The sequence below is a fragment of the Nelumbo lutea genome, chromosome 4, assembly GCF_056320005.1.
Source record: "Nelumbo lutea isolate HS-2025 chromosome 4, American lotus-T2T, whole genome shotgun sequence".
Lineage (NCBI taxonomy): Eukaryota > Viridiplantae > Streptophyta > Magnoliopsida > Proteales > Nelumbonaceae > Nelumbo > Nelumbo lutea.
In genome coordinates, this window is record NC_142687.1 from 81,324,243 (window position 1) to 81,345,491 (window position 21,249).

Below are 21,249 nucleotides of genomic sequence, written 5' to 3' on the forward strand. Positions count from 1 at the left end.
TATGAATAAGGTCATACATGACCTAGACAAGTTCTTCACCCACACAGTTTTGGGTCACAGACCCACAAGAGGTATTAAACCAGTCTACACCATTCGGCTAGAGCAGATTTCAAGGTGTTCTTGGTAACAATACCAAGAACCAATGAAAACAATCACTTCAGTATAGGTTCCTGATCAGTTTGATGAGTTCTGAGAAACAGTCCACAGACGAATGGGAGAGAAGAGAAAAAAAACTACTGACCTCAATAGAACTCAGTCAATCATCTGTTGAACTTGTTTTCTTTTCCGTTTCTGTTAGAAAAAGAGAGAACAGGATCCACCAGTGAATCTCAATGCAGGGTCGAACTTGTTTTCTCCACTTTCAGTCCAGATGTGTTTTGCAAAACCTTTGATCAGATAAGATGCCTCTTACAGAGCAATGTCCTGCTCTGATACCATGATCTCGATCAAGAGGAGAGAGGAGAAGAAGAAGAAGAAGAAAGAGAGGAGAGAGAGAGAGAGAGAATAGGCGAGAAGAATTTTGACCAAAAACTCAAACTGGTGATGCCAGTAATTTTGTATTTATAAGATAGGGTGACTATAAAAAATAGAAGGTAAAAAGACAAGAGTGCCCCTGGGCACATAACTATAAAGTTACATCCAGGAAGAAGGAGCTTTGGGAGTGAGTGATTACGAAGTTCATGAGACTAGAGGAGTCGAGCTTTTCCGAGCAGTTGGAAGTTGAAACAACCGCAGAGGTGTGTTTCCCAAGCACTTCCATGAGGATACATCTTAGCGGTTGAGGGCAAAGAAGAGAATAGGATTTAAACAAATTGCTTCGAGGTCTGCTGGCTTCCAGGGCAAGAGGAAGGAGCTTTGGGAGTGGGTGATTACGAAGTTCATGAGACTGGAGGAATTGAGCTTTTCCGAGCAGTTGGAAGTTGAAACAACTGCAGAGAGGTGTGTTTCCAAAGCACTTCCATGGTTTTCTAAAGACAGCGATGCACAAGAAAATGTTTCCACCAAGGAATTTGGTGTTCATCCAGTGAAAGAAATTTCCAAAGTTCCTTATGGGGCAAAGGAGGGCAACGGAGTGGCGGAAAGAGTTGAAATGAGTGGAAACCAGAATAAAGAAGAATTTCCAAATAAAATGTGAGTTTCAACTCATCAAACAGTACGGTTCCCTCTTGTGACTTCAGTAGTAAAGGCTTGGTCCAGGAATTAGGGGGAGTCACAAGTGACGAGTTTGCTAAGAGGGTGGGTGAAGAAGTTTTGAGTTCTTTAGTTTTCATTGGAAAGTTGGGGAGGGATCTGGGGAGGAAGAGAGTTGAAGAAGTGTCGAAGTTGACCAATCATGATTCATGAAAACCCCAAGGCAGGGGAGCTGAGAAAAAAGAAAGGATCCAGGCATCCAGCAATGGGCTGCTCATTCATGTCACAAAGGTTTTTCATTGCCTCAAGGAAGGACTGGTTGGGGATGGTCCATGTGGCAGATTCAAGAGAAAATACAAAAGGAAAGGATGTAAGCTCAAGCTAGAAATCAGAGCTGTCTCACAAACAAAGGTGATAAGACAGTTTAGCTGTAGATTCAGATAAGAAGGCTCAGAGCACTGACATAAAGGATTTTGAGAGGAATCTGGAGGAAGAGAGAGAGAGAGAGAGCAGGAAGAAAGCTGAGGAGAAAAATATTGAAAAAGGGGGAAGTAGTGAGGGGGGAAAGGAAATAAGAAGGAATAAAGCTAAAGAAACTCCCAAGGCAAATACAATGGAAAGAGGAAAAGTTGGCATTGATCAACTAGTAGATAGACAGTTGGCAGTGGGGAATCTCTTGGTCTTTTCTTTTTGGGGGGAGAAGCGGTGGTGAGGAAGGCAATCGAACAATTTGAACAGGATAGAAGGCAGAAAAGTAATAAGAAGACTGTAGTTGATGGGGGGGTGGGAAATGGGAGGAAGGCAAAGGAGATGAGACTGGCATCATTGATGAAGAGTAAAGTGTTTTCTGGTATGATGCAGGTGAAAAGGTGAGGCTTATGTTTCTGTGGCTGTTCTGCTTTTGGTTCCCGGGCTTAGCTTGTGTGCTCTTGCGGTTGTTGCAATTTTGGGTTTTGTCTTTATGTTTCTTTTGGGGTGGTTGGTTCTTGTAAGATTTTTGGAGGGGTATTGGGTTGGGATTTGGGTGAAAAAGTCTTTCATAGGAAAATGTTTGGGAAGTTGTTGTTCCTTAGCTTTATGTGGAGGTGTTCTCTCAACACCTATCTAGGTTTTTATTTGCTTTTTCTTTTTAATGAAGTTTCTTTTTACTTATCAAAAAAATATCTGGGATATTTGGAAAAAAAAAATATTACCAGAAGATTTGGTATCACCACCTAGCATATAGGAATATTTTGGGGATATATTGCCAAATATCATGTTATGGGCCCGGGCGTAGGATCTCGTCACGGGTCGGTCCACGGGGAGAACCTCTTGCTTCCCCTTGCGCCTTCCCTTGTGTGCAGACCCTATTGTGGAAAATCAAATGGGTGATTTGTCCAAGAGACCACCCGAACTCTCCTCACTCTTCTCTTGGCTGGAAACTGAATACTTTATTCCCAAATCACAGCTCCTTAAATAGGAGATTACAAGAGGAGACTCCTTACTCCATTCGACTAAGCTAGGACAATCCAACTTTAAATCAAACTCCTACTTTTAACAGACTTCTAATAGAACTCTGTTCTTATCTCTAATAGATAAGAACATAACTAGATAAGTAAGAACAAAACTCCTACTTCTAACAGACTTCTAACAGAACTCAGTCTCTAATAGATAAGTAAGAACAGAACTGGAATAAGTAAACTATTGGCGAGCTGGCAAGAAGAGCTGACGTGGCAAGATAAGCTGCTGTGTGGGCCCCCCTCACTGCTGCTGCCGGCGGCGGTAATTCTTCCCACAAATGCATCCATAGCATTACTCCCTTCTTGGACTACGAGCTTGTCCTCAAGCTCGAATTCAGGATGGGTGTTGGGAAACCCCGTCAAAGGAATCCCGGATAGGTGGAATGATTTTGCCCTCCTGGATCGGGTTCCAATGAAGGGGGTTCATCCTTATCTTCCTCTTGTTTCGCCAGGAGGCAGAAAAGTCTCTTGCACTTGTGCCCTGCTGAGTAGAGTTCATCGCAATTAAAACATTGCCGCCTCGCCGAGGTTGCTCTGGCGAGAAGGGTTTGGAACTGGCGTTGGTATTCTGCCACGGTTCCAGTTTGCTTGAGGTTGATTAACTCACCCAGCGGGTTGCTTGTCAACGGTGGTCCGAACCTAAGGAGACAATATGATTTAAACTGCCCCCAACTGAGCCTAGGTTCTTCTTGCTCCAGTCGGTAGAACCAGAGCTGCGCCTCTTCTGATAGGTGGAAGGTGGCCAAACTGACCTTATCTTTGTCATCAGTGCGCTGATTACGAAAGAACTGTTCGCAGCGATACAGCCATCCTAACGAGTTTCCGATGCCGTTGTAAGATGGGAATTCCAGCCGGCTATACTTGGGAATAACTGCGGCTGTCGGGGCAGCGATCTGCTGTTCGCTGGACGTCTCTGCCCAGCCCGGACGACGAATGTTTGTGGTGGCGGTTCCCTCAGAACTTCTGTCCTTGTTGGAGAGAAATGCTTCCAGCAGGTGTCGCAGCTCCCGGACATCATCCTTGACTTCACGAACCTCCATGCTGGTTTCTGCGAGCCTATGTTCTAGTTCGTGGACCCTGGAAGACAGCGGCTCCCGTTCCCCCATGACGGTAGGCTCTGATACCAAGTTGTTATGGGCCCGGGCGTAGGATCTTGTCACGGGTCGGTCCACGGGAAGAACCTCTTGCTTCCCCTTGCGCCTTCCCTTGCGTGCAAACCCTATTGTGGAATCAAATGGGTGATTTGTCCAAGAGACCACCCGAACTCTCCTCACTCTTCTCTTGACTGGAAATTGAATACTTTATTCCCAAATCATAGCTCCTTAAATAGGAGATTACAAGAGGAGACTCCTTACTCCATTCGACTAAGCTAGGACAATCCAACTTTAAATCAAACTCCTACTTTTAACAGACTTCTAATAGAACTCTGTTCTTATCTCTAATAGATAAGAACATAACTAGATAAGTAAGAACAGAACTCCTACTTCTAACAGACTTCTAACAGAACTCAGTTCCTATCTCTAATAGATAAGTAAGAACAGAACTGGAATAAGTAAACTATTGGCGAGCTGGCAAGAAGAGCTGATGTGGCAAGATAAGCTGCTGTGTGGGCCCCCCTCACTGCTGCTGCCGGCGGCGGTAATTCTTCCCACGAATGCATCCATAGCATTACTCCCTTCTTGGACTACGAGCTTGTCCTCAAGCTCGAATTCAGGATGGGTGTTGGGAAACCCCGTCAAAGGAATCCCGGATAGGTGGAATGACTTTGCCCTCCTGGATCGGGTTCCAATGAAGGGGGTTCATCCTCATCTTCCTCTTGTTTCGCCAGGAGGCAGAAAAGTCTCTTGCACTTGTGCCCTGCTGAGTAGAGTTCATCGCAATTAAAACATTGCCGCCTTGCCCTGCGTTCTGCCATCTCAGCCCTAGACAAGTGCTTAATAGGGGGTGTACCGATGCTGCTCCCCACGATGGATGCTGATCTGGAATTGGTGCTCATCCGTGGCTTCCGTTCTTGGCTGGCTTCTGGATATGGAGCCATTCCGAGTGGTTCCGGGGATGCCCATGCTGATGGAGGCCGCCCCATACTGAAGGTTCTGTGGCTGAGTTGTAGTTTGCATTCGAAGGCGCATGTTAGGTTCATGGTTGTGACCAGGTTGGGAGGGTGTTGCATCTCCACGTCCACTCTTAGGGGTTCTGCTAGCCCCGCGGTGAACGTTGACTTGCTGATCTGCGCGAACTGAGGTTGCTCTGGCGAGAAGGGTTTGGAACTGGCGTTGGTATTCTGCCACGGTTCCAGTTTGCTTGAGGTTGATTAACTCACCCAGCGGGTTGCTTGTCAACGGTGGTCCGAACCTAAGGAGACAATTTGATTTAAACTGCCCCCAACTGAGCCTAGGTTCTTCTTGCTCCAGTCGGTAGAACCAGAGCTGCGCCTCTTCTGATAGGTGGAAGGCGGCCAAACTGACCTTATCTTTGTCATCAGTGTGCTGATTACGAAAGAACTGTTCACAGCGATACAGCCATCCTAACGAGTCTCCGGTGCCGTTGTAAGATGGGAATTCCAGCCGGCTATACTTGGGAATAACTGCGGCTGTCGGGGCAGCGATCTGCTGTTCGCTGGACGTCTCTGCCCAGTCCGGACAACGAATGTTTGTGGTGGCGGTTCCCTCAGAACTTCTGTCCTTGTTGGAGAGAAATGCTTCCAGCAGGCGTCGCAGCTCCTAGACATCATCCTTGACTTCACGAACCTCCATGCTGGTTTCTGCGAGCCTATGTTCCAGTTCGTGGACCCTGGAAGACAGCGACTCCTGTTCCCCCATGACGGTAGGCTCTGATACCAAGTTGTTATGGGCCCGGGCGTAGGATCTTGTCACGGGTCGGTCCACGGGAAGAACCTCTTGCTTCCCCTTGCGCCTTCCCTTGCGTGCAGACCCTATTGTGGAAAATCAAATGGGTGATTTGTCCAAGAGACCACCTGAACTCTCCTCACTCTTCTCTTGACTGGAAATTGAATACTTTATTCCCAAATCACAGCTCCTTAAATAGGAGATTACAAGAGGAGACTCCTTACTCCATTCGACTAAGCTAGGACAATCCAACTTTAAATCAAACTCCTACTTCTAACAGACTTCTAATAGAACTCTGTTCTTATCTCTAATAGATAGGAACAGAACTAGATAAGTAAGAACAGAACTCCTACTTCTAACAGACTTCTAACAGAACTCAGTTCCTATCTCTAATAGATAAGTAAGAACAGAACTGGAATAAGTAAACTATTGGCGAGCTGGCAAGAAGAGCTGACGTGGCAAGATAAGCTGCTGTGTGCACCCCCCTCACTGCTGCTCCGGCGGCGGTAATTCTTCCCACGAATGCATCCACAACATATCACCGATATTGTGAACCATGTTATGACTTATTGAGCCAAAGTATGAAAGAGGCTACATACTCACATTGAGTTATCTCTGTCTCAAATCCTAAGTGCACCCTGTTTTGTACTCTTATTATTATTAAGTTTATATTACATATGTTTTATTTTAGTCCTACTTATTTAAAACCTTTTGTTTCAAAGGTATTTGTCCACAAACTTAATTTTGCATTTAATCTTCTGTTGGTTTTATCAATTAATACTATGTCATCATCAAACAAGAAGCACCATGGGACACCTTCCTGAATATGTTTGGTCAATTTATCCATAACTATCGCAAATAAATAAGGACTAAGTGCTAAGCCTTGGTGCAAACCCATCGTAATCCATAGGATTCAGGATTCATTAAACCATTACCCTCTACAACTGAATACTAGGATTTCATAAGTGATAGATCCAGTGATCTATAGGATTCATGATTTATTGAAGTGTTATCCTTGAGAACTCAATTTAAGGACCTGAGTTTTTTCTAACATCAAGTATAGGCAATACTTCATAATTCAAAATGAGTTTGTTTCCTTTATGTTTATTATATAAAATAATATATGAATGCAATATAGTTATGCTATATATTTTATAAAAATGTTAATTGATTAAGATATATTATAGGGTAAATTACAAAGACCCCCCTTGTACTATGGGGTCAGTGACAAAGTCCCCCCTGTACTTTTTTTTTGCAACAAAAACCCCCCTGAACTTTAGCCGTTAGACAAAGACCCCCCTTGGCCGTTAAGTTAGATGACGGAAAGCGTTAAATTACCAAAATACCCCACTAAACTTTTTCTATTTTCTTTTTCTTGCCCTTTTTTTCTTAAAACCTATTTAACCTATTGTTTTCCTTCTTTTTGAGTTTCACTTCACATACCATGATTATGGCCTTGATGTTTTCCTCCTGACTGAAGCTGCCTGGACTGAAGCCGGATTCCTCTCTCCTCTATTTTTTTCGCAAGAAGAGCACTGACAGGAAAAAAAGAATTGAAAAAGAGGGAAAGAGTCCAAAAAGAAGGAAAACAATAGATTAAATAGGTTTTAAGAGAAAAAGGGAAAGAAAAAGAAAATAGAAAAAGTTTAATGGGGTATTTTGGTAATTTAATGCTTTCTATCATCTGACTTAACGGCCAAGGGGGGTCTTTGTCTAACGGCTAAAGTTCAGGGGGGACTTTGTCACTGACCCCATAGTACAAGGGGGGTCTTTGTAATTTACCCTATATTATATATCATATAATAGTATATTATAATATAAATATGTTATACAGCATTATATTGAACATGCATATTATTGTATAGTATAGTACAATATAAAAAAATATATGGTTTAATATATGATTTTTCTCAAACCAAATGTACTCTTTATTCTTTTTTATTTCTCTTTCAGAGAACTTTCATTTTTTGGGAAAATGAACCTATTCTCTATTTGTTTTCCCACCATTCCTGGCCATTCTTTTTCCATAATTCCTTTCTAGCAAGAAACAGCAAGAAATGGCAGAATGAGAACTGAAACAAAAACATGGCCTTAGTATGCTAACATGCAGCTAAGAATGTCTGTCCTGTTACTAAGAAAACAGAGCATTAGGTAAGGGTGCTGGATGCCATTGCTGGCCCCCAGGAGACCCTCTTCTACTTCAGGTCAATGGACTATTTTTACACCAGATAAGGGAAACCAGTATAGCACAAACCATTGCCAGAAGATCAGTTTTGCTAGGAAAGTTGACAGAATACCTTTATAAAGAGGATTAGACCACCAATTGGCTTTAGAGTCTCATGGATCAACCTCATCCAATTCACATGAGTGGACCAAATAACTCCTTTCAACTTTACTTTTAAGGTAATGCCAGTAGTTCCTGATTGCTATTGGTGGTCAGACATTATGTCAAAATGATCACATGGAGCAATGCTGATTCTAGCAATAGCAATCAAATAGGAGTCCTAGTTTTATGCAATCACTGATAGAATTCTCTGAACCTAATTTCTGTTACAGTTCTTACTCATCTTTCAAGCCAGCTCAACCATTTTTTTGTTAGGTCCCAGTTACCCTGATTTATCCTTTGCTATACAATTTTCCTTAGCTTATGGTACTGTCAATTGGACATGCATGTGCTGTGTTTGAAAAGTGATTGGAAGGATAAATTACTAACCTTTAGGAAGTTAAGATAAATTGGCATGTCATTGCTATTCTTTTTCCCTCATGTTACAATGCAAATTTAAATAAAGATTACAAGCTCATGCCTGGAAAACATGAATGGTAGTGTTAATTCCCTGAATCTAAATTAGTACAGTTGTTTACTGATTTAATGAAATAAAGTATAGATTGTGAGAAGAGCATGAACTTACAAGTTTTTAAGCTTTGCAAGTTTAATCACTTTGCCAATTCTTGATTAAATATGGTCAGCATAAACCACTCATGGGCCAACTACTGATTCAACTAAATAAAGCCCTACCGAAACCCAAGGTTTTAGATCATGGATTTTATTTAATCAATTTAGAAACTATGTAATTCTCTTTTTCATCAATGGTTATAACTTTTTCATTTCTCACTGACTTTCATTTGGTAACCTATGCTTGTTATATTGTTCATGGCATGGTCTAATTGCTCTCCTGTATTTTGATCTCTGCCCATTCCAGAACTTCCGCCAGATGCTTGATGATAATCTGGAACTTCTAGTGAAGCTAAGAGACTTAATCATCGATTGGGTACAAGAAGGGTTCCATGAGTTCTTCAGATCACTTGAAAATCACTTCCTTTTGCTTTCGGGAAGAAATAATTTAACCAGTCAAGATCAAGGTTCAATGGATGGAACACAAGGAGACAAAATGCTCATGGGACTTGTGCTTGTGCTGGCCCAGCTTTCGATTTTCGTAGAACAAAATGCAATTCCTAGAATTACCGAGGCAAGGATCTGCAAAAATTTTATTCTTCTGTCTTAGTGGCATCATATAGCATTGATTTGGTTTTGAAGAAATGGCCTTCTAGTTCCACACTCTGACAGGCATCTCACCATAGTTCCATCTTCTATTTGTCAGGAAATAGCAGCTTCTTTTTCTGGTGGTGGTGTTCGAGGTTATGAACATGGACCTCCATTTGTTCCTGGAGAAATCTGCAGGATGTTTCGGGCAGTTGGTGAAAAGTTTCTGCAACTTGTATGAATAAAAGCTTCTCTAGATTTTATTATGTGATTTTTAGATCATTTAATTGTATGAATATAGATATTTCTTGTCATTAAACTGATTTCTTAGTTTTTGTATTAAGAATTTTCTTTTGACAATGACATTAGTTTGTCACACTATCATTATTCTTAACCAAAATCATGGGAAATCATTTAGAAAAAAATGCAATGTAGTTGATATATGAAAAATTAGTTTCTATTTTATGAGGACTTCTGGCTCATTTCATACTCATTTCTTACCTGATGAATCTAAATGTTAGAAGAGGTTTGTGTCAATCGCACCAGTCCCACACCCAGATAAAGCAGGGTAATGTCAGGTTGGCAGCATACATTAAATTTTTTGCCAAACTCTTATGGCTATGAATCCAGTTGTTAGAAGAGGGAAATTTTTCCTTCACCAATTTGGAATTTATATCCTAATCTTGTTCCCTTATCAGCTTACATTGTTATAGAACAAATTACAAAATAAATTTGCTGTGGTTAAGTTTATTCTGAACACTCAAAATTTTCCCCTTACTTCAGTAGAAACCAAACTTTGCTTTTCTAATTGAACATAAGATCTATAAAACAGTAAAACCTCTTTAAGAAGCAATTTAGAGAGCATAGGCAGGCCTTTTCTTTATCAATGCAAGTCAATTATCATCTACTCAAATTCCATCTTTAAATCTAAGCTTTAGAACAGTTAAAAACAGTTATTACATTTTCTCACTGGAAACTATAAAGAGTACTTGTTGCATGATGGTCAATATTAGATAGGTACTAACCCAGCATGAGATAGAATAATCCTAATACTGAAATCAAACAGAATCTCATCCTTGTTATTTAGCCTAGCTGATTTACAAAATTGAGTATAGTATTATCACCTAAATTCATTGAAGAAATGCTTCTTCCCCAAATTCATTTACTGTGTCAAAAAATATTCTGGAAACTTATCCAAGAACCTAATTTCGAGTTTATTTTTGTTTTCAGTATATCAATATCAAAACCCAGAAAATATCAGTTCTTCTGAAAAAAAGGTTTACAACACCTAATTGGATAAAGGTCAGTGCATTTTGTAAGTCAACTCTTCTGCTTCTTGATTTATAATATAATTCAATTACCTTCTTTCAGAGAGAACATTGAGATAGCAGTTTGAAATTGGCATGCCTAACTTTTTCCATAAATGACATTACAGCACAAGGAGCCCAGAGAAGTTCATATGTTTGTTGATTTATTTCTTCAAGAGGTTTGTTCATTTTAATCTCTCTTCACTCTATTCCCATAGGTTTATTACATTATACACTGTAACTATAATAACATTAAACATTGATTTTATTGGTGATCTACATGAAGAATGTGACAGTGTGTTTGAATTTCTCATTGCCTTAGATGGAAGCAATAGGAACTGAAGTAAAGCAGATTTTACCTCAAGGACTCATCCGTAAACACCGTCGATCTGACAGCAATGGTAGCACCACTTCCTCTCGTAGCAATCCATTGAGGGAAGATAAAATGACTAGGTCAAATACCCAACGTGCCAGGAGCCAACTTCTGGAAACACATCTTGCGAAGTTGTTTAAGCAAAAAATGGAGATTTTCACAAAAGTTGAATTCACACAGGTATGAGTTAAACTTGATGCAAAGAGTCACAAGTGGAACAACGTATAACATGTTTTGCTTCTAAATTTTCAGGAGTCAGTTTTATCAACAATAGTGAAACTATGCCTTAAGAGCTTGCAAGAATTCATCCGGATGCAGACCTTCAACCGGAGTGGATTCCAACAAATTCAATTGGATATCCAGTTCCTGCGGGCTCCTTTAAAAGAAATTGGCGAGGATGAAGCTGCCATCGACTTCCTATTAGATGAGGTAAGTTTTCTCAGGAGATAACTCAGAAGATTTCAGTGAAAGAAAGCATAAAGGAGAAATTGCTTGGTGCAATGGTAAAATCTCAGTCTGACATGTGTCAGAACATGTGTTTGAATCTGAGAGTGGCCACTTTCTGCAAAAATATGCCTAAGGTTAGGTCCATATCCAGTCTACCCATCCCAAGATCCCAGATAGCTGGGACCAACATGGAGTAATGACCTTTTTCTATTAGAGCAAGGAGGCCTTGATTAGGGTGAGTCTACCTGCTTTGGAAATAAAATTCTTCCTCCAAGTTTCTTGTCTCTCACATTTTTCTAAGATGGAAGCTCAAAATTCTACCTTCTTAGGGTTGTCTCCCAAAGGTAAACTAAGACACTTTAAAGGCCAATTTTCCACTTTACACCCCAAAGCAGTGCTATATCAACAATCTTCTGATGGGGAACATTAATACCAATAATACTACTCTTCCCTAAGTTGGTTTTTACCCCCGTTACTGCTTCATAACAATTGAACACCCTCTTCAAGTTGAGAAGGAACTCTAGCTTGCCCTCAGTAAAGAAGATAGTGTCATACTGGGAAAAGTAGTGTTATCAGTGAGCTGAATATTCTCCCTACCTTCCCCAAAACCTTTGACTAATCCCATGCCACTTGCTTTCTGCATGAAGGCATCTAGAATATACAACCAAAGATAAGAGGAGCAGAGAGAAGGGACAGGCTAGGCGCAATTCCCTTGTAGCCTTAAAGAACCCTTGGGGGAGCCATTAATGAGATCTGAGAACTAGCTCCCCCTGAACACAGCCCTTCATCCAACTAATCCATTTCAAACCTTGGGGAGCCATTAATGAGAAAACAGCTCTTTCAAAATCTATTTTGAATACCAAACCTCCAAGGTTGATCCTCTTCCTTAACACCTTCATTAGCAAGTGGAATGCTGTTAACTATTTGCCTTCCTTGTATAAAAGCACTTTGCACAGGAGCCACAACTTCTCCGATCACCCTTTTTAATATGTTTGCTAGAATTTTTGCTGCTATCTTTTAGAGAGGCTGCCAGTAAGGCTGATAGGCTGAAAATTTTTCACTCCTAACACCTCCATTTTTTGGAATCAATTTAATAAAATTTGAATTGTTGCCCTTATTTATTTTGGCTGACCTGAAAAAGTCATCGAAGGCTTCAAAAATATCAAACTTGATAGTGTCCTATCACTCCTGATAGAAAGCCAACAAGAAGCCATTCAGGCCTGGGGCTTTATTCTCATCCAGAGAGAAAACTGCTTCATTAGTGTTAGAGTGAGCCGAATAAGGGTAATTTAGTAATCTTATGTCAGTTAAGTACTTTGCTTATGTGGCTGTTTTATTAGAGTACTCTGCCCCACACTTAAGTGAGGGCAGTTTAGTCATTGTAAGTGTAATTAGAACCTAATAAATACAAGGGGGTCGACTGAATGTGAGTCTAATCAGTTCGACTAAACCCTCCTGTTCTCTCTTTCTCTTGTCTTCTTCCTCATCTTCTTCTTCCTTCTTCACTGGTTCGGACTACTGTAGCTGCTCCAAAACATGGTATCAGAGCAAGGTTTCTGACCTGCTTCCGCTTGCAAAGCATCTCAGCTGTGTTCGTGACACCCTCCTCTTCGTTTCTAGTTGGTTAATGGAGAGAGCTGGTTCGCCCTAGGTCTGAGACATCACAGTTCGTTGCTCTCTGCTGCGCACAGTTTTCTTCATCAAGGAAGGTGATTTCAGCAGTGAATGGTTGGCTGATACTCTCAAAGGAAGGTTGGTTATTTAGTCCTCTTGTGTTGCTGGTATTTCTGGGTAGAAACCCTTCAAGAATCAGTTAGTACTGATTAGAACCTAGAGAACTAGGTTCATTGTTGCCCTAAAAAGGGCTGTGTGTGCAGTAGCCGAATGGTGTAGGGCTGCTGTGAGTTGTTGAGTGGTGTTAGGGCTGCTGTAGGTGGCCGAGTGGTGTAAGGTGGAATGCAGTGACCTTGCCAAGCTCCTTGTGGTCGTGTAATGCCCTCTTAAGTGTGTTAAACAAATCTGAACTGGGTGTAGCAGTTTGACTGTGTTGTGGTGCTTGTGATGCGCAATTTTTTTTATTGAGTGGTTGTAAGAGGGCCTACTGTTGTGTTGTGGTGCTTGTGATGCTTATGTGGGTCATAGGTGTGTGAAGTCAGCAGTAGTGTAAAGAAGAACAAGTGTGTGCTCCCACTGTTGTGTTTAGGGGCTGCAATAGGTGCTAAAGTATCAAACTGTGAACAACATCAATCAGCTTGTAGCTGAGAAGTAAGGTTAGAGGCAACTGTGAAAGAGTACAATGGCAGCAATAGGAGATGGCTACAATGATCAGAAACCTAATGTGGTAATTTCCTTCGACTACCTAGGGGTACAAATGACCTCAATTAAGCTGAATGGGGAGAACTATGTTCCATGGGCCAAATCAGTGGAAGTGTTTCTCAAGGCAAAGAAGAAAGTAAAGCATGTAAGAGATGAAAAGCCATCGGAGGACTCTCCAGGGTTTGATGATTGGGAGCAAGAAGATGCTCAAATCATGACTTGGCTGTGGAATAGTATGGAACCTAAAATTAGTGCCAACTTCATGTTTCTTGATACGGCTAAGGATATATGGGAGCATGCTAAGAAGCTATATTCTGGACAAGATAACACAACAAGAGTGTATCAGCTTTATCAGGAGTATTTTGATTTACAACAAGGAACCAAAACACTAGAAGAGTACTATGCCAACATGAAGAATATAAGGAATGAACTCAATGTCTATCACCCCCTTACTCCAGATATTAAAGTTCAGCAACAGCAAAGGGAGCAACTAGATGTTACAAGATTTTTGGTGGGGCTGAAGTCGGAATATGAACCAGTTAGAGCCCAAATATTGGGGGGCTCTACTCTTCCTACACTTGAGGAAGTATTCTCAAGGCTTCGTAGAATCTCTTTGGGACAGACAGAGAACTCCACACAGTCTGATAGATCAGCACTTGTGACAGCTCGAGGGGTTGGATATAGTACAAGAGGGGGAGGTCATGCTCCCCGAGGAGGCCGTGGAAGTTCCATGATTAGTCGGGGTGGTCGTGACTCAGGGGGAGGTCGTGGCAGAGGGAAGAATAACTCTACAAGGAAATGCACTCATTGTGGTAGAGAGGGACACACAGTGAATTTCTGTTATGATCTACATGGCCCTCCCTCTAAATGGGCTAATCATGCTGTAGCGGGTGAGGTTGATATCAGTGACAGTAAACCGGCAAACCGAACTCATCCCACATCTACATCTACCTCTGGGAGGGAAATGGTGAGCGTAGTATGAACGGTTCCTTCAAACTACTTCACAGCATACCACTGCCACACTTGCCCAATCAGGTATTGCTTGCATGTCATCTAAAACCCCTCCTTGGATTATTGACTCTGGAGCCTCAGATCATATGACCGGGACTCCAGGTGTGTTCTCTTCTCTCTCTGAAACCTCCACATCACAAACTGTTACACTTGCCAATGGGCCCTCATCTCCCATATGTGGTGTTGGTAATATTGACATGGCTTCTGTGCCCTTATCATCTGTTTTATATGTCCCTAAGTTTCCATTCAATCTTATGTCTGTTAGTAAAATAACCAAAGCTCTTAACTGTTCCGTTACCTTCTTTCCTTCCACCTGTGTTTTTCAGGATCTCAAGACGGGGAAGAAGATTGGTGGGGGGCATGAAGCTGGTGGACTGTACTATCTTGACGGTGGTGGATCTTCAATTGCTCTTCAGACTTCGCTTACTCCTCTACAATGGCATTGCCGACTGGGACATCCATCTCTCAAGGCTCTCAAGATTTTGGTCCCGTCATTGAGTCATTTGTCAGTTTTGCAATGTGAGTCATGTCAGTTTGGGAAACATCGTCGTGTGTCCTTCAGTCCAAGAGTTGAGAGTCGTATGTTGAGTCCTTTTTCTTTGGTTCATTCAGATGTTTGGGGTCCAATCAAAATAGAGTCTTATAATGGGTACAAGTATTTTGTCTCCTTTATTGATGATTGTTCAAGAATGACATGGATTTACTTAATGAAAGAAAGAAGTGAATTGTTTTCTATTTTTCAAAAATTCCATGCTGAAATACGCACACAATTTGGTGTTCCAATCAAAATTCTCCGTTCAGATAATGGTCGTGAATACTTTCTTACTTCATTTCAACAGTATTTAGAACAGCATGGCATTATTTATCAAACATCATGTGCATACACCCCTCAACAAAATGGGGTAGCTGAACGGAAGAACCGTCAGCTTCTTGAAACTGCTCGGTCTATTCTTCACCACATGAATGTTCCTAAACGTTTTTGGAGTGATGCTGTACTCGCTGCATGTTTTCTCATTAATCGGATGCCCTCCTTCATTCTTCATGGTCGGTCCCCCTTCTCTATCTCGTTTCCCACTTTATCTCCATTCCCATTAATTCCTCGTGTCTTTGGTTGTGTGTGCTTTATCCACAATCTGAGCCCTGGAATAGACAAGCTAGATGCACGCTCAATTAAATGTGTCTTCCTTGGCTACTCACGGACTCAGAAAGGGTACAAGTGTTATAATCCCATTACCCGGAAGTGCTATGTCTGTCCTGATGTCACCTTTTTTGAGTCAGTCCCCTTCTTCTCAAGTCCTGAAGCACCCTCGTCTCCACCCGCACTTCCTCTTCCTCTCCCTGTCAGTGATCCAGTTCCAGATGTTGTTGTTGGAGTAGACTCATCACCTCATCCCATGCAGATCACCACCAAACGTCCACCAATCCGGCAAGTGTATACACGTCGAACGGCACTGGCCCCTCCTCCAGCTTCTACCTCATCTGCGGATCCTCTCATGGCTCCTATTGTTGAACCCTCAAACCTTGATCTACCCATTGCCTTACGGAAAGGTAAACGCAGTTCTACCCTCCATCCCATTTCCAATTTCGTTTCATTATCTCGTCTTTCTACATCACATCGCCAGTTTGTTTCCCTTTTATCCTCTATTTCCATACCTAACAATGTCCAAGAAGCTCTCAGTTCACCTGATTGGCGGCAGGCAATGGAGGAGGAACTTTCTGCTCTTCAACATACTCAAACGTGGGAACTTACTACTCTCCCACCTGGTAAGCATGTTGTGGGATGTAAATGGGTGTATACTGTGAAATACTTGCCAGATGGTAGTGTAGAGCGTCTGAAGGCCAGACTTGTTGCTAAAGGTTACTCCCAGTTGTATGGAGTAGACTACATGGAGACATTCTCTCCGGTGGCTAAGATTGGTTCTGTTCGTGTACTAATTTCCCTGGCAGTTATGTATGATTGGCCTCTGTTTCAGCTTGATATCAAGAATGCCTTTCTCCATGGTGATCTTGTGGAGGAGGTATATATGGAGCAACCACCTGGGTTTGTTGCTCAGGGGGAGGATGGTAAGGTATGCAGATTGAAAAAGGCAATTTATGGGTTGAAACAATCGCCGCGTGCTTGGTTTGGGAAGTTCAGTGAAGTGGTGAAGAGTTTTGGAATGAAGCAGTGCCAGGTAGATCACTCAGTGTTCAGCTATGACTCAGAAGCTGGGAAGATTCTATTAGTGGTCTATGTGGATGATATTGTCATTACTGGCAGTGATAAATTGGGGATTGGCAAATTAAAGGTATTTTTGCAAAACCATTTCCAAACAAAAGATCTTGGAACATTGAAATATTTCTTGGGAATAGAGGTTGCCAGGTCAAAACAAGGTGTAAATCTGTGCCAAAGAAAATATGTTCTTGATCTATTGGAAGAAACAGGACTGTTAGGTGCAAAACCGGCTGAGACCCCTATGGAACCAAATGTTAAGTTGAGCAGTGATACAGGAGAAATATTTGAAGATCCTGGAAGGTATAGACGACTAGTGGGGAAGCTGAACTATCTAACTATCACGAGACCCGACATATCCTTTGCAGTCAGTGTGGTGAGCCAATTCATGCAGGACCCTCGTATACCTCACTGGGATGCAATTCTTAGAATTGTGAGGTATCTGAAAGGAGTTCCAGGCCGTGGACTATTGTATAAACCAGGAGGAAAACTTGAAGTAGTGGGGTATACAGATGCAGACTGGGCAGGCTCAGTGAATGATAGAAGATCTACTATGGGCTATTACACATTTCTTGGAGGAAATCTTGTGACGTGGAAGAGTAAAAAGCAGACGGTTGTGGCCAGAAGTAGTGCTGAAGCTGAGTATAGGGCCATGGCACATACTACCTGTGAGTTAGTGTGGTTGAGGAATCTTCTACAAGAAATTGGGTTTCACATGGATAAACCTATGAGACTGTATTGTGACAACCAAGGTGCACTCCATATCTCATCCAATCCTGTATTTCATGAGAGAACAAAGCACATAGAGGTTGATTGCCACTTTGTGAGGGAGAAGGTCCTTGCTGGAGAGATAAACACAGAACATGTGGGCTCGAATGATCAATGGGCAGATTTGTTTACAAAAGCTCTAAACTTAGGGAAAGTGAATCATCTATGTAACAAGCTGGGATTATATGACATATATTCTCCAGCTTGAGGGGGAGTGTTAGAGTGAGCCGAATAAGGGTAATTTAGTAATCTTATGTCAGTTAAGTACTTTGCTTATGTGGCTGTTTTATTAGAGTACTCTGCCCCACACTTAAGTGAGGGCAGTTTAGTCTTTGTAAGTGTAATTAGAACCTAATAAACACAAGGGGGTCGACTGAATGTGAGTCTAATCAGTTCGACTAAACCCTCCTGTTCTCTCTTTCTCTTGTCTTCTTCCTCATCTTCTTCTTCCTTCTTCACTGGTTCGGACTACTGTAGCTGCTCCAAAACAATTAGTTTCATCCTCACTGAAATTTCCAGCCAGTTACTAGTCTCAAAAGAGAGGATTGGACTTTACCATGTGACCAAAGGTCTCCAACATCTATCAAAAGGAAACAGCTCTGTAAAAAAATTAACAATCTCTTCCCTGATTCTGGAAGGCTCCTCAATCAACTGAACACTCACCTGCAACTTAGAAATAAAATTGTTCTCTTACAAGAAAAGAGGAAGAAGAGAGAGGAGAGAAGAGAGAAGAGAAGAGAAGAGGAAGAAAAAAATGAGTCAAAAGATCAGTTCTGGCGGTGCCCAGCTTCTATTTTATATTAATGTGATGTAACAAATAAGATACAAAGAAATTACAAGTAGATCCCTGGCGGCACACCCTAAAAATAAAGAAAAGAACATACTGACAGCAGCCTAGGCTGACAGCATTCTAACAGCAGAAGTAAAAAACTTAAACCTAACAGCAAAAATTCTTCCTTCTCCCATTTGCATACTTATGGAAAAACTGAGTGTCGTTGTCTCCCTCTTTGATCCACTAGAATCTAGATATTTGTCTCCAGTAGATCTGTTTTCTGAAGACCCCCTGCTCCCATTTTGATTGCAAGTTAGTTCTGACTTGTAAATCATTAGTCTTTCTCATCGAGCTCCCTCAACTCGGTCCAAATACTATTCTTTTCAACAGAGATTGGGGGAAATATAACCTTACTCCACGATTTCAAATTTTGTTTAACATACTGCAATTTCTTCAAAAACCTGAAACCAGCCCACCTTCAACTTGACACTCAGCCACCATACTGCAATTTCTTCAATGCTGCCTGGAACAAAGTTCTTAGTGAAATAAACTTTATCCAAAGTTCTTGAAGCCACCATACTGCAACCCTCTTAACAAAGTTTATTTCACTAAGCTTCTCTTAAGATCGCTTCCCAACCCTCTCACAAGGTACCTATCTGTATTTTACCCTAATATTAAATATTCTCTAGTGTTGACACATTTTGAGAACCACTTTGCAATTGCTCTTGGGAAATCATTTGCTTACTTTGCCAAATGGACTGAATAAACATCATTTGATGTTGATGAATAGGTGATTGTTGCAACTGCTGAGCGGTCTATTGATCCAGTTCCTCTTGAGCCTGCAATCTTGGAGAGACTAATACAAGTAAAGTTGGCTAAGAGCCGGGAACAAAACCCAAGTTCTTAATAACATAAGAAGTATAATTATCAGAGCTGATCAGCTCTCCATTTGGTGCTGCTTGAAGTACATACATGCCTTGATTCTTTTTTGCCAAGGAAGTAGTTCTTGCTGACCAGCCAAGAACAGGATGGTCTTGCCACACAAGAATGCTAAAACTGGTTTTTGCAGCTGTAACGGTCCTTGAGCATTGTTTTTGTTAGGACAAGTTGGGCAATTCCAAGCTTTCCCAGCCATTGGTTTTACAGTTTCTTTGAGATACAAAGATGGTATTGATCAGCACAATGATATTTCTTCTTGAAGCAGGTATCAATGGTAAGTCTTTGGGCATATGCAAATTGACTACTTCGTAATATTAATGCTCTGAATGAAAGGGTGGAGAATTTTTATGTACCCTCTTGTAAGATTTGAGAGATGAATAAAGGGTTTTTCTTTTATGCATTGATGTAAATAAGTGATCAATCTTGCAGCTTCTCGCTTCTAAGTTTTTCTTGATGATATTGGGAATTGGAATTTTCGTATATTATATTTTTCGTGGTTCACTGATGCATCAGTCAGAAATGCTAGTTAGTATTCTGGCTTTTTATCCTTCTCATGTTTCTCAAAGTCAGGGTTGATGTCTGACTTTTAGATGTCTATATTATAAAACCTGGACACTTAGGTAAACCACATAGATACAGAATTCAGAATGTTGAATACAGTTCAGTTGGTGGGACGGAGTGTATCAAGCATATCGTGGTTTTTGGGTTACAATAGGCCAAATCCTGGCAGTTAGGACATTTGGCCACCTTTGAAGAGTAATACCCCTCCTAATTTCCTGTCTCAATTTTCAAAACTTAATTATTTTATTTTATAAGTATATTCCCCTTTGAATCGGATGTCCTGATACTAAAATCCTAGGGTGGGTGAATAGGACTTGGTTGGATCAGCAAGTGCGTACGCAGTGGCTCTCTACTCTTGAACACCTCAAGTTTACCTTGCTCTACTACATCCTGCTTCCATGCCTGAATACCTCAATATTCACATCTCATTCCTCAGACTCCTCGCTAAGGTATACAATCAAATGGAGCTTTTGGTGGAAAATTCACTGTCTTAAGTGCACTTCTCAGTTTGGGTTCTCTATTAAAGCCGGTTGCCTTGTCCAACTTGTCCACTGGAGTCAGAAAATTCAATTCCGTCTGTATGTAATGATTTGTTGGGTTCTAGTACTGGCCCTGTAGTGGGGGTCTTATTATATGAGCAGCATATGTTTTGGCACCGTCTAGTGTTTTTTAGTTTTCCAAATATATTTGCAAGACTTTAGGCGCAAATTATTTAACATTAATAGAATAAAGTGCCACATATTCTTTCTTGTCGTCATATGTGTTAGTGTCACTGAGGGAGATTAGAGAGTAAGTCATGAGTAGAGTTTAGGTGCTGTTTAGATAGGTTTTTCAAAATACTTTCATACTTTTGAAAGTACAAAAACACATGTTTATGCTTGTTTCATGTGTTTTTTTTTTTTTTTCAAGTAAAAGCATGAAAAACATGGAGACAACTTTTCATACTTGTGCTTTTGAACCTCTAAAATATTTGAAGTTTTCTAAAACTTGTGCATCAATACTCCCCACCATGTGGCAATATACATGGATCCCATGTGGCATTTGGCATATCAATGTATTCAACTGCATGTGTCATCAAATAAATAAATAAATAAATAAATAATATATATATATATAGATGTGTGTCATGTGTCACATGTCAGTATGTATGGATGATGGATGGCATTTCAATATATTTAATGACACATTTATAACACGTAATAGGATATATAGATGGCACATGGCATTTCAATGCATTTGGTGACGTGTCACATGGAAATTATATATGGATGTTGCATGGCATCAAGGACACGTGCCATATGGCAATATATATTGATGATGCACAGCACTCGATATATTCAGGGAAATTATGGGTCACATGGCATCATACATAGATGACACATGGCATTAGAATGCATTAGGCTAGGGGTGTCTACGGTTCGGTTAATCGAATCATGGACATTTTTTTGCAAACCTAACTGGTCCTACCAGTTTTTTAATATCTCAAAACCAAAAATGAACTAGTACTACCGGTTAATTGGTCTATCGGTTTTGGTTTTTGACTGGTTTGGTTTCTTGGTTTTTCAGATTTTTATATTCATAATACA

General features: G+C 41.0%; 1 protein-coding gene across 1 annotated transcript in view; it reads left to right on the top strand.

Moving 5' to 3' along the window:
* The window catches only part of LOC148861306 (Vps51/Vps67 family (components of vesicular transport) protein), a 93,522-nt gene extending 73,940 nt beyond the window's left edge, over window positions 1–19,582 (top strand). The window contains exons 14-20 of the mRNA XM_088985665.1: window positions 8,677–8,943; window positions 9,076–9,192; window positions 10,188–10,259; window positions 10,393–10,443; window positions 10,587–10,817; window positions 10,890–11,066; window positions 18,954–19,582. Coding sequence (XP_088841791.1) covers window positions 8,677–8,943; window positions 9,076–9,192; window positions 10,188–10,259; window positions 10,393–10,443; window positions 10,587–10,817; window positions 10,890–11,066; window positions 18,954–19,070 — 1,032 coding nt within the window. The 3' untranslated portion in view covers window positions 19,071–19,582. The remainder of the gene's footprint in view (window positions 1–8,676; window positions 8,944–9,075; window positions 9,193–10,187; window positions 10,260–10,392; window positions 10,444–10,586; window positions 10,818–10,889; window positions 11,067–18,953) is intronic.
* Window positions 19,583–21,249: the final 1,667 nt, after the last annotated feature.